The 13229-nt window shown below is 34.0% G+C and overlaps 1 protein-coding gene across 4 annotated transcripts in view; it reads left to right on the top strand.

Annotated features, from left to right (window-relative positions):
• The window catches only part of ARHGAP29 (Rho GTPase activating protein 29), a 75630-nt gene that overhangs the window by 49413 nt on the left and 12988 nt on the right, over positions 1-13229 (top strand). For all 4 annotated transcript variants that reach the window (XM_027114378.1, XM_027114380.1, XM_027114381.1 and 1 more), the window contains 4 exons: positions 9345-9502; positions 10046-10185; positions 10466-10570; positions 13018-13116. In XM_027114378.1, the coding sequence (XP_026970179.1) occupies positions 9345-9502; positions 10046-10185; positions 10466-10570; positions 13018-13116 (502 nt within the window). The remainder of the gene's footprint in view (positions 1-9344; positions 9503-10045; positions 10186-10465; positions 10571-13017; positions 13117-13229) is intronic.

Here is a 13229-nt window from a genome sequence, read left to right as displayed (position 1 = left end):
GGTTGGAGTTGCATATGAAAGACATGCATGTTCCCCGGCTAAGAATTGGCTAGCATTGGGAGGAGCAGTCTCTCCCCAGCCAGCAAGCTTTTTAAGATATTAAAACATCATAAAATACAGAAAATAAAAAAAAAACATGATTAATACAGATGTCCACTTGTTCCAATACTGTTTGTTGAAGACACTGTGCCATCGCCATTGAATTGCCTTTGCATCTTTCTCAAAAATCAACTGACCATGTTTTTGTAGTTCAATTTCTAGTTTCTCTATTTTGTTCCATGGATATATATATATATGTGTCTATTGTTTTGTCAAAACACTACTAGGTTGATTACTGGTGTTGTCTAGCAAGTCTTAAAATCAGGTACTTTGAGTCTTCTAACTTAATTCTTTTCAGAATCATTTTGAGTGTTTCAGATCCTTTGACTTTCATAAAAATGTTAGAATCAGCTTGTCTGTATCTACAAAAAAACTTGCTAACATTTTTGTTGGAATTGTGTTAAATCTTAATCAGATTAGGGAGAATTGACTATATACATAGCATCTTAACTATGAGTTTCCAATCCATGAACACAGTATGTGTCTCCCATTTATTTAGGTAAATGATAGTTTTAATCAGCATTTTGTAGTTTTTAACATGTAAGTCTTTCCCATGTTATGTTAGATTTAAGCTTATGTATGTGTTTATTTGGGGGTCTGTTGTGAATGTGATTGATATAAATAAATACATACATGATTTATGTGTACATGTGTATATGTATCTATGCATACATACATACACACACTTATTTAATTTCAAATTCACTTATTCATTGTTAGTGTTGAGAAATACAAAGATTTTGTATCTTGCAACCTTGCTATAAACTCACTTATTAGTTCTAGGAATGTTTTTTGCAGAATCATTGGGGTTTTCTACATAAAAAATCACATTGACTGCAAAGAGGGACAGTTTTCTTTCTTTCTTTCAAACTATTCCTTTTTTTCTTTTTTCTTATTGCACTGGCTGGGACTTACAGTTCATTGTTGAATAGGAGTGTGAGAAAAGACATCTTTGCCTTATTCTTGATCTTAGGAAGAAAACAGTCTCTCACCATTAAACATGATGATAGCTGTAAGTTTTTTTAAAGATACCTTTTATCATGTTAAAGAATTTCCCCTTTTTCTAGTTTGCTGAGAATTTTATCATGAAGATCTTGGATCTTATCAAATGAGGGTTTTTTTGCATCATTTGACTGATGTGATAATATAATTTTTCTTCAGTCTCTTAATATGATGGATTACATTTGATATTTGAGTGTTCATCTAGCCTTGCGTTCTTGGGATAAGCTGCTCTTGGTTATGATGCATTGTTCCTTTTCTATATTGCTGGATTCAATTTGCTAATATTTTGTTGAGTACTTTTTTTCTTCTCTGTTAATGAAAGATACTGGTATTATGTTTTTGTTTAGTTTAGTTTTTTTCTTATACTGCCTTTGTCTGGTTTTAGAGTCAGGGTAATTTTGGCCTCATAAAATAAGTTGGGAAATGCTCCTTCCTATTCTATTTTCTGGAGGAGATTGTGTAGAATTGGTGTTATTTCTTTAAATGTTTGGTGGCATTCCCTGGTGAAAGCATCTGGGCTTGGAGTTTTCATTTTTAGAAGATCTTTCACTATGTATTCAATTTCTTTTGATATAAGCCTATTTGAGTTAGTTATTTTTTTTTAGGTGAATTTTGGTATTTTGTGGAATTAGGTCCCTCCCTTTCATCTAAGTTGTTGTATTTATGTGGGTAGAGTTGTTCATAACTCTTATCCTTTCAGTGCCTCAGTGGGCTGTAGTGATATCCTTTCTTTCATTCCTGACTTTGGTAATTTGTGCCTTCTCCTTCACTTCCTCTCTCTCTGGTTAGTCTGGCTACAGGTTGATAAATTTCATTGATCTTTTCTGAGAAACAGCTTTAGATTTCATTGGTTTTTCTCTAGTTGTCTTTTTAAATTTTTATTTCTGCTTTTTATTGTTTCTGTTTGCTTTGTGTTTATTTTGCTATTCTTTTTAGTTTCTTAAAGGTAGAAGCTTAGGTTTCATCAAGATCTCTGCCTGTTTAATACAAATATTTAATGATTTAAATTTCCCTCTAAGCACTACTTATCTACATCCCACAAATTTTGAATTTGTACTTCCCATTTTTATACAGTTCAAAATATTTTCTAATTTCCCTTGAAACTTCATATTTTACCTGTGGATATTGTAGAAGCTTGTTATTGAATTTCTAATTATTTGAGGATTTTCTGGATATCTTCCTGCTATTGATTTCTGGTTTAATTCTGTTATGGTGAAAGAAATACTTTGTATGATTTTAATTCTCTTAAATTTGTTATGGTTTGCTTTATGACCCAGGATATGGTCTATCTTGGTGCTCGTTCCATGTGTGTGCACTTGAAAGAATGTGTGTTCTACTGTTGTTGGCTGGAGTATTCTGTAAATGTCAATTAGTTCCTTTTGGTTTATGGTGTTATTTATTTCTTCTATATCCTTGATGATTTACTTTTTATTTATGTCAATTATTGAGAAAGGAGTTTCAAAGTTTTCAATATACTGTACATTTTTAATTCTATCAGTTTTTGCTTTATATATTTTGAATCTCTCAGTTGCTTATATATTAATGATTGTTATATATTCTCGGTGAATTGATCCTTTTATCTTTATGAAATGTCTCTTTTTATCCCGGTAATTTTCCTTGCCTTTTAGTCTACATTATTTAATATTGATAGAAGTATTTAAGTTTTCTTTTTATTATTTTTAGTATGGTATATCTTTTTCCATTTGTTTACTTTTAATCACTATATTTTAAATGAAGTTCTTATATAGCATATTTTTCAATGTTGATTTTTAAAAAATCTATTTTGATGATCTCTATCTTTTAAGTGAAATGTTTAGACCATTTATGTTTAATGTAAATATATGTTAAGATTTAGGCCTACTATTTTTTATTTGTTTTCTATTTGTACCTTATGTTTCCCTTCATCTGTTTCCCTTTTGCTGCCTAATTTTGTATAAATTGATAATTTTTTAGAATTACATTTTAATTCATCTATTTATTAAAGATTTAATCTGTTTTATTTATATATTAGAATTATATTTTAATTTATCTAAAAGGATTATCTAAATTTTATCTCTTGTATACATTTTAATTTATCTATTGGATCTTTGATTATATCTGTTATAGTGTTTTTTGTTTAAATGGTTGCACTATATATATATATATATATATATACATATATATATGTATATATATATATGAACTTTTCAGTCTACTTAGAACTAATATTTTACCAAGTTCAAGTGGAATGTAAAAACTATACCACCATATAAGTTCCTTTACTCATTTTGGGTTGTGCTTGATATATGTATATTACATCTATGTACACTGAAAACCTCACCAGACAATCTTATAATTTTTGTTTTCAAAAGTCTCATATTTTAGAGAAGAAAAATCGTCTTTACATTTACCCAGATATTTACCATTTTTGTTATTATTCTTTCACTCCAAAGTGCCATCTTCTTTGTGGTATTATTTCTCTTTTGTCTAAAGAACTTCCTTTCCCATTTATTTTATAGTTGGTCTTCTGGTGATGAATGCTCTTGGTTGTCTTTCATCTGAGAATGTCTTTACTTCTTCTTCATTCCAGAAGGATATTTTCACTGGTTATAGAATTCGGTTCTTTTCTTTCAACACTTTAAAAATGTTATTCTACTGCCTTCTGGCATCCATAGTTTCTAATGAGAAATCTATAGTCATTTGAATCAGCGTTCCGCTATGTGGCATGCATTGTTTTTCGTTTTGCTTTGGTTTGGTTTTTTGGCTGCTTGCAAAAATTTTTCTTTATCTTTGGGTTTCAGCAGTTTGATTACAATGTATTTGGGTGTGGATTTTGTTGGGTTTCTCCTATTTGGGGTTCCCTGAACTTCTTGAATCTGCAAGTTTGACTTTTGCAATATTTGGGAAGTTTTTGACTATTTTTTCTTCAAATATTTTTTTGTAACACACTCCCCTCTTCCTCTAAGACTCTAAAGACTCAAATGTCAGACATTTTGTTATTATCCCACAGGAATGTGGGACCTATTTTTCCCCCAGTCTTTTTTTTCTCTTGTTCTACTGATCTAGCTTCAAGTTCACTGACTCTTTCCTTTGTTATCTCCATTTTTTATACCGTCAATCCAGTAAATTTTTTGTTTTGGATATTATATTTTTCAGTAGTAAAATTTCCTCTTGTTTCTTTTTTATATCTTCCAATTCTCTGCTGAGACTTTGGTCTTTCCACGTTTTAATATTGTTGGCCCTTCTTGAAATCGTTATAATATCTGCTTTAGTCTTTATCTGATAATTCAAGTAGCTGAGTCATCTCAGGGTTGGTATCTGTTTATTATCTTTTCTCTTGTGAGTCACTGAGATTTTCCTGGTTCTTTGTGTGACAAGTAGTTTTGGACGATATCCTAGACATTTGCAATATTACCTTATATGACTCTGGGTTTTCTTTATAACCTATATTGAATGTTGATTCTTAAAAAGTTTTGCAGGCATTTGATCTAGCTAGGTTCACTCTTCAACTCCTAAGGGCTCCCTTCTATGTTTTCTGGCTGGGAAACTGTAGTCAACCTAGTCTGCTGCTTTAAGAGCCAAGTAGGGGAAGGATAAAGAGAAAGAAAAAACAGGAATTTCAGACCCCTCACTCTTCAGACCACAGTTCATCTGCTTATAGAGAATTCCCCTCTGCTTATAGAGAAGAGTTTTTAGATGTCTATTCTGCTGCTACTGCCATCACTGCCACTGCCACAGGACTCCATCTTAGGGCTTGGGTCTTGCTTGGGGGCTGGGGCAGAAGAGAAAACAAACATACAAAAGAAACCAAAGGATTTCCCCCACTCTTTCAGTCACATTTATTTGAGTAGGAGCTGTGTACTAGCTGGGAAACACAGTAGCAGAAAAAAAATAACAGGAAGCATACCACTAATTGGTATGCTTTGGTACTACATACCTTGATTTGTAGTTTATTTCCACAGTCTACCTGCTACGATTTACTTTTCAGAGCCCTCAGATAGCTAATCCATGCATTCTGTCAAGGGTTCTTACGAAAATTCATTGAGAGACTGGGAAGTGAGCTTATTCCATCTGAATCAGAAGTCTTCCTTAAAATGTTTCTGGGTGTTTAAAATTGTATTTCATTTATTTATCAAATTCTGATTAATTAATATGTGGTTAATTTACAGAATCAATTTTAGTAAAATTATTTAAAAGAATTACAAAATCCCAGGATCCAAAATTCCCACGTAAATTATTTAAGCCAATCTTTTACCTTTAACAAGTCCTTTTCACCTCAAACAATAGCTAAGATTATGTGCTTGCCAGTGCCTTAAGCTCTTTGCCTTCATTATCTCATTTAATTTTCACAGAGTACTACTAGGTAAAAACAGTTGTTTTAAGCTCCATTTTACTGATGAGAAAACTGAAGCTTAGAAAGCCTTTCTTCTCAAAATGTATTCCTTGGACCAGTCACATTGTCATTCCTTTGGGAGCCTGTGAGGAATGCAGAATCTTGGGTTTCAGCCTAGACTTTTGGTATCAGAATCTGCATTTTGAACAAGATTCCCTATAATATGTATTTGTACATTAACTTTTTTGGAAACACAGGTTTAGAGAAGTTATAAATAACTTGATATCAAGGTCACCCAGCATGTAAGTTGTAAAGCTAAGATAGACCCTGGCTGAATAACTTCAGAGCCTGTGCTCCTGAATACTATGCTGTCTTGCTGAATGATTACTTAGCCTGGATTTGAACAGCTCCAAAATTAATATGATGTTTATATTGAGCTAAAAAAAGATCTGTTTTCTTGTGGACCTTTTCAAGTTGTACTGTACTGATATAATCCCTCTTCCATAAGATAGTACTTTAAATATTTAAAGGTAGTTATTACCTTCTCTCCCTGGATGTTTTTTTCCAGGCAAAACACCCCCAAATCTGATTACTTTTCTTCATGTGACATGGTTTTGAGTTCTCTCATTAGCTTAATCTTGTTTGTCTACCTCCCTTTTAAAAAGTGATGCTATTTGGTGATCCAACAATTATGATTTCTTTTAATTTGATGTGATATAAACAAGAAGTTACCTAATTTTGTATATAACATCTGTATTTATTAATGCCTACTATTTATTTAAAAGAAATGTAAGACCTGCCCTCAAGGAGTTTAGCATTTATTTAGGGGGAGAGAATTAATACATCTGAAAAATTGGAGAGCAGTACATATCAGTGTATGAAGTAGACTTTGAGGTTAAAGTTCCCCAAACTTGAACAAATCCCCAAACTCCTGAAAATCACTACAGCATGTAATGTATCGAGACAGTTTATAGAAAATTTCTCTATATATGTGAGCAGAATTTCTTACTAGCTGGAGTTCTTTTGAACCAGTTTAATCAGTTTTACTTATTCCATATGGCATTATTCACATGAAGATCCAAGCAGATACCAAATCCAACATTGAGTTCTTGAATATTGGTGTTTTTTCCCAGGTAAGAGCCATAATTGTCTCAGATTTCTTTATGTTTTCTTCTCCATCAAAGCAGGAGAATTGGGGGATTTTGGTGACTTATTTTGCAACACCATCTCTCAAATTGTTTTTAAAAGAATTTTATTTTCACTCTAGGATATGTTATTGTGCATATCATTGCAGAGAAAACAAAATTATTTGAGATGTAAAGTTGCTAGACACAGTTATATTCACTCACTGTCTTAAGAAAGATACACAAATCAGTTTCATGTCCCAGCAAAATTGTAAGTCATATCATGAACAACAAGAATTACTCCTGAATATTCAAAATTGTCTTGAATTATGAAGTATTGAAGGGTATGGGATGTAGATCATAATTACATTACTAAGTGAGAGGAAGGAGAAATTACCAAGTCAGTCACTAAAGACCTAATCAAATCAATGGGCTTTGAAGAATGGGAAACATTAGCACAAAAGTTTTGCCTTTTGTTTTAAAGAGTATTCAAGAAAAAATTATCTTTTTAAAAATATAGGATAGAAAATTATATTGAACAAAAATTAATTTTTAGATTATTGCTAATCTATATGGGAGAATCTGTTCCCATTGATCTGATATTATGGCATATTCAGTTTCAACAACTGTCAGAGAAATGTGTGCTAATCTATGTGCCCATGGAATAGCTAAAAATTAGATGTAGGTGACAAAAGCTGGGCATAGAGTTGGAAGTCCTATGTGCTTGAGTTAGCAGTACCAGGAAATGTGCAGAATTGCAGTATGACCTTGACTGATAACACATTCTACTGCTATTCATTTGGTCATTTCGCCTTTATGAAGCACTTAGGACACTGTGCTACACATTGGGGGCCTAGAAGAAAAGGACCAAGTCCCTGACTCAGGAAGGGATTGGGGGACAAAAAGATCTTAGAGTCATGATGGTTTTTGAGGTACCCATGAGCCACCCCAGTTAAGATGCCCAGCAAGTCCTGTAGGGTCTACCCCATGGGGACCTCAATCTTTAACACTTCTGTTAGGTGAGGGAGAAGGCTGAATCATTTAGGGAAAAGAGATTTTAAGATTGGGCTTCCAGTATATATTATTGCTTAAGTCTTTATTATTAATAAGTACCCAGAGACAAACATTCAGCCGATGAGCGATTATGCCAGTATATTCATTTGGCTTTTTAAATTATTGGTGTTTCTAACTAGATTCATAGAGCTTATTAAAAAGTATTAAAAATGAACATACAGTTAGTTACCTTTACTCAAGAAAGTAAGTTCAGTTTACCATTAACTGGAGAATTCCCTGATTGTAGCTAATTGCTGGACTTAAACTTTACCATCCACAGTTTGAATTTCCTATGTTCCTTGAAAGAGGGCACAAACAAGCTATTCATTTATGTGCACTTTTCAAATACTATTTATGCTGACTCTTAGTTATCTTTGGAGAATGCCTGTCTATCTTGGAAAGGACTTAGAGGCTAATCAGAAGTTCAACATATCATCTGGTATAATCAAGAGAGATGAAAGAGGAAACATGGCAGTCTTTGAAATAACATTAAGCCAATTGAAATTTGGCATTCATTCACATTTCCCACACAGGAGCCGGAGTGGCATTTAGAAAAATAAATCAGATCATGTTATAGCTCTTAACACCCTTTTAAAACCTTCCACTGGCTTCCTTCAGTTGTGCTTAAATCCAGACCCCTTACCTTGGTTTAGATTACATCTTCCCCTTCTGGCTTCATCTCAAACTGAAATGCCACACTGACCTTTCATCTGTTTCTTGAGCATGACAAGTTCTTTCTTACTCACTTTTGCCCTAGGATCTTTGCACTGCCTCTTCCGTTCGTCTGGATTGGTCTTCTCCCTGAAACTTCACACTGGCTCTTTCTTATATCAGGTCTCAGTTCAGATGTTACCTCTTCAGAGAGTCCTTCACCAAACTGTCATGTCCAAAGTACCTTTTTGCAAGCATATACCTGGTCATATTCCATCACCTGACAATATATTGTATTTGTAGCAGTTTTCAGTACCAGAAATTATCTTATTTACTTAGTTTGTCCTCTCTCCAACACCACCCTCAGGAAAATGCAGACTCTTATGAGGGCTGGGATCTCATCTGTTTATTTGCTGTAGTATACCCAAAGCCTGGGTTTCTGTGAACATGAGAGTAGTTAATTCGTGTACAGCTTTCAGAATGGATCTGGCATATTGTAAGCACGCTCCAGCTGCTATTGTTGTTGTTACTATAAGTGGCAGTAGTGACAGTGTATTTAGGCATTTGTAGAAACTCAGTGGAATACTGTATTTTGAAGAGACTCGGGATAGTACCTAATTATAAAAACTGAGCGCTGTAGGACACATTATGAGTATAAAGCATTTCTATTTGTAAAGGATTGAAGAAGTGAAAGTCAAAATAACAGTGTTCTGATTGGAATATTTTTCCCCATGTTTTTCAGTTTAGACAGTTGTGGTCAGACCATCAGTACAGAGCTGGGGATCCTCAAAAACATATCTGTCTCCTAAAATTGTGAACCATTAGGGACACAGGGTTGTGCTTTTAAACGTTTCAGATTAAAGCCAGTTTTGCCAGAAATGATTGCTCTTAGGTATTGGATTAAAACTACTTTCTTTTTTTATTTTTCTGATTTAGACCTGGTACTGAGTCAGGCAACATAGTGTGCTCTCGAGGAGATTCACTGTTGAGCTCTTCACTGTGTGACCTTTTTCTTGGTGCTGTCACTTGAAATAAATGTGTATTTATGCAGCATTCTCTATAACATGAGTTACGTTGCCTTTTGTTTCTATCTGTTCCCACAGGTAACGGTTAACCTCTTCCAGATGCAACACCTGCAGGCTGCCTCCCTCGCGAACAATTTACAGTCTCTCTGTGATGGTGCCAAACTCTATGACCCAGGCCAGGAGTACAGTGAGTTTGTCAGGGCCACGAATTCAGCTGAGGAAGAAAAAGTTGATGGGTGAGAATTAATGTTAGGTGAAATTATTTCAAGGCATAAAACCTTTACTGCTAAGTTTCCTATCTGGTGTCAGGTGATGTTTTTTTCTAACACTGGTAGAATTGACTTTAAAACCTTCTGAATTTTTAAAATATTATTTAAGATGCGACTCACTTAAGAGTAAAGTTTTCCATTTTAACACAGAGCTCGGTTCTTTGAGATTTAGAAATCCTTTGAGAATGGCAAATCATGGTCATATCAATTTCGAATGTCCACAAACTTAACAACCTACATTTTCCACACAGGTTATACCAGAAGAATTTAACCATGATATGAATAATGGACTGTACTTTTGCTATTTTTTTCTGTGTTTCAGCTGTAATAAATACAAATGATTAATAAGTTTTATTCACCTCTCTTTTAAGAAGTTCAACAGTATAATATGGTTTGTTCCTAATATTTCGTTAATTTAATTACTCTGTTCATTAAATTAACAGATTTTCCTGAAAATAGAATAAAGTAGTCATGCTTCTGAATGATGAGTTTTATTTGGGTTTTTCTTAGGAATGTAAATAAACAGTTAACAAATACCCCTCACACTCCTGGATATGGACCTTCCGACTCTTTAGAAGATGTTGTGCGCCTTCCTGACAACTCTAATAAGATTGAAGAGGACAGATGCTCTAACAGTGCAGACATATCAGGTAGTGTTTCACATTAAAGAGAGCACTAATATATGAAAGATCAAATTGTTTAAATGGGATCATTAAATGAATTGCAGCTCTGGAATTTAAAAATCAGGCCTTGAATTGTAACCTTATGAGGTTTTATTCACAGTTGTGAGCACTGTGCTTGTCTTACAGTCAGTTGCTTAACACTGTTAAAGAAGTTTGACTTGTCTCATTTTAAATAATGTCAGTGTTTTGAAACACTTATGAAATTTGTCTGTAGCCAAGTTTGACTTTAAATATTCTTTTCTTAAAGGTCCTTCTTTTATAAGGTCATGGACATTTGGGATGTTTAGTGATTCTGAGAGCACTGGAGGAAGCAGTGAATCTAGATCTCTGGATTCTGAATCTATAAGTCCAGGTACATAAGTATTTAAGTCTAGAGTGAAAATTCAATGACAGATTAAAATTTTCCTTTAGGGGGATATTTTTAACTACTTTCTTTTCCTTTTTTTTAAATTGACGTATGATTGATTTACAATATTGTGTTAGTTTTAAGTATACAGCAAAGTGATTAGGTTATACATATATTTATGTATATATATACTTTTTTGATTCCTTTCCATTATAGTTTAGTACAAAATACTGAATATAGTTCCCTGTGCTATACAGTAAATTCTTGTTGTTTATAACTATCTTATTTTTATAATAAACTGTCTCATAGAGAGGGGTTTGTACATATATGTGTACAGTTTAAATAAAAATAATAGAACAAACCCTTATATATTCAACACCTAGCCTAAGAAATAAAACATTATTAGTATATTAGAAGGCCTCTATGTATACCTCCTTGATAACCTTGCTCTATCACCCCCCAGATGAGCCATCGTCCTGAATTTTGTTAATCTTTCCCTGGCTATTTTAAATGTTTTAGTACTTATATCTAGTTGAGCTTTGCCCACTTTGGAATAGTATGCAGATGAAATCATACTATTCTTTTGTGACTTCTTTCATGCATCTTTTTTTTGATCATATTGATATGAGAAGCTGTCTTTATTTTATACTGTATGCTGTATAGTATTCCGTTTTATGAACGTAAATGTGATTATCTGTCTTTTGGATTGTTTTGTAGTTAATCACTATAATGAACTGTACAGTTAACAACAGTTCTTGTGCCTGTGATAATTTCATTTTTTATAAATGTGCTTTAAGGTACTTTGATAGTCTCATGCTCCTTAGAGAGGCAGAATAGATGTTTTGAACTCTCCCTTAGTGGCTTCAAAGAGAATAACTTGCCAGAGGTAATATAGCTAGCAAGAGAAGAAGGTGTCACTTGAACCCTTGAGAGTATTACTTTCGATGTTCTTTCTCCTCCGCTTTTCTGCCAGAGACTTCTCCCAGTCTTGTTCTTCCTGGCTAAGTGTCTTTCTCCTACGATCTTGGCACTGCGGGAGATAAGTTAGGATTTAACCTACCTCAGAGTCCAAGGCTTTTTTTTTTTGCTTGGTGTTCTACATATTACAGAAATTTTATTCATGTAAATAAAGCCCTTGAATTTAAAGTTAGAAATGACTTCCATGCCGTACTGGGGTTTATAGGCAGATTGTCAGCAACTACTTTGAGTCCTACTTTAAAATTATTGCTGTTCAGGGACACTCTGGAGATGCAGTCCTAAACATTTAACTGAATATTTGTAATTAGCTTTGTAAAAACAGAGTGGTTCTAGCTATCCCCAGAAATTAAGAGACAGTCTAGAGCCAGCTCTAAATTATTTGGAATCCTGTAAGACTTCATGTGGTAAAGACAGAAATTTGGAAACTGGTCGCATGATAAATGGGTGAAGACTGAGGGATGCATAGCCTGGGAAAGAGGAAACCTGGGGACGTGACAGCTGTTCTCAGACATTGAAGTGTAAAAGGGTGAGAGTCAGCCTGCTTGTTTGCTCCTTTAGGGAGACATGTGACCAAGAGCTGGGATTTATAGGTGGCAGGTTTCTGCTCAGCAATACAAGGAAGTCATTTTACAGTTAGAATAGTTCGAAAATCAGCATGTGGTCTCATGATTTCTTAGTCATTGGAGGACACATTCAAAACAAAAACTAGATGACCGCCTTTTAAGCATAGTTTGAAGGCAGGGGGAATCTTTTGGGAGAGATGTGGTTTAAATAATTTGTAAAGCCCTTTCTAACTCTTAAGACTGTTAAGGGCTTGAGTTAAGTGTAACCTTCCACTTAGACACAGCCCTGTGTGTAATATCAGCAGGGAGCAAATAAACCTCATTTCATTACCTGGTCAGGCTGCTTCCACCCATGCTTTGAGACACATGGCAGAGTCCTTGGCTGACAGCTTATATCCCATGCTCTGCTCCCTGCCAGGATCATTGGTCCTGGTTCCTGGTCTTCTGTCTTACTGGCAACATAAATGTGATGGTACTGTTGTATTGCTATATTTGTAGATTTTTGTTTATTTTAGAAAGCTTTAGGTTACATTGTAAGTATTTCTTTATCATTTAATTCAACAAGCATTTAATGACAACTTTACCATTGTGCCAGCTATTCTGTCAGACATTAGATATAAGACTTGAATAGAAAATACTCCCTGTCCTTGAGTTTATAATCTCTAGCACTTACTATCAGAAGTTGACAATAAGGTTCATTGGAATGTGTGATCCTCAATTTTAAATTTATTTGGAAAAGTCAGATTTGGCTCATTCCTCTTTTGTTCCCAAGAGTATCAGAATCCCCTGTGTCCAAAGTCTGTGAATGGAAGCAAATGTTTACATTGTAGCTAATATAATAGTATGACTTGCGTTATTCAAAAAATGTTGTCACTGCCCATTTCTTAAATTCTACAATGAATTTTCTTTTAGGAGACTTTCACCGAAAACTTCCACGAACTCCATCCAGTGGAACCATGTCTTCTGCAGATGATCTGGATGAAAGAGAGCCACCTTCCCCTTCAGAAGCTGGTATTACACTCATCTGAATCAAGTTTCCATTAAACCAGTTGAATCAGTAGCATTGCATGATATTAGGGAAAAAATAGTATGATTTAAAGAATTCCTTTACTGTGTATTTAAAA

This window comes from Aethalodelphis obliquidens, unplaced genomic scaffold (assembly GCF_003676395.1).
Source record: "Aethalodelphis obliquidens isolate GAN/ISIS:26980383/991018 unplaced genomic scaffold, ASM367639v1 scaffold13, whole genome shotgun sequence".
In the NCBI taxonomy this organism is placed as follows: domain Eukaryota; kingdom Metazoa; phylum Chordata; class Mammalia; order Artiodactyla; family Delphinidae; genus Aethalodelphis; species Aethalodelphis obliquidens.
This window is presented reverse-complemented; position numbering and strand designations above follow the sequence as displayed.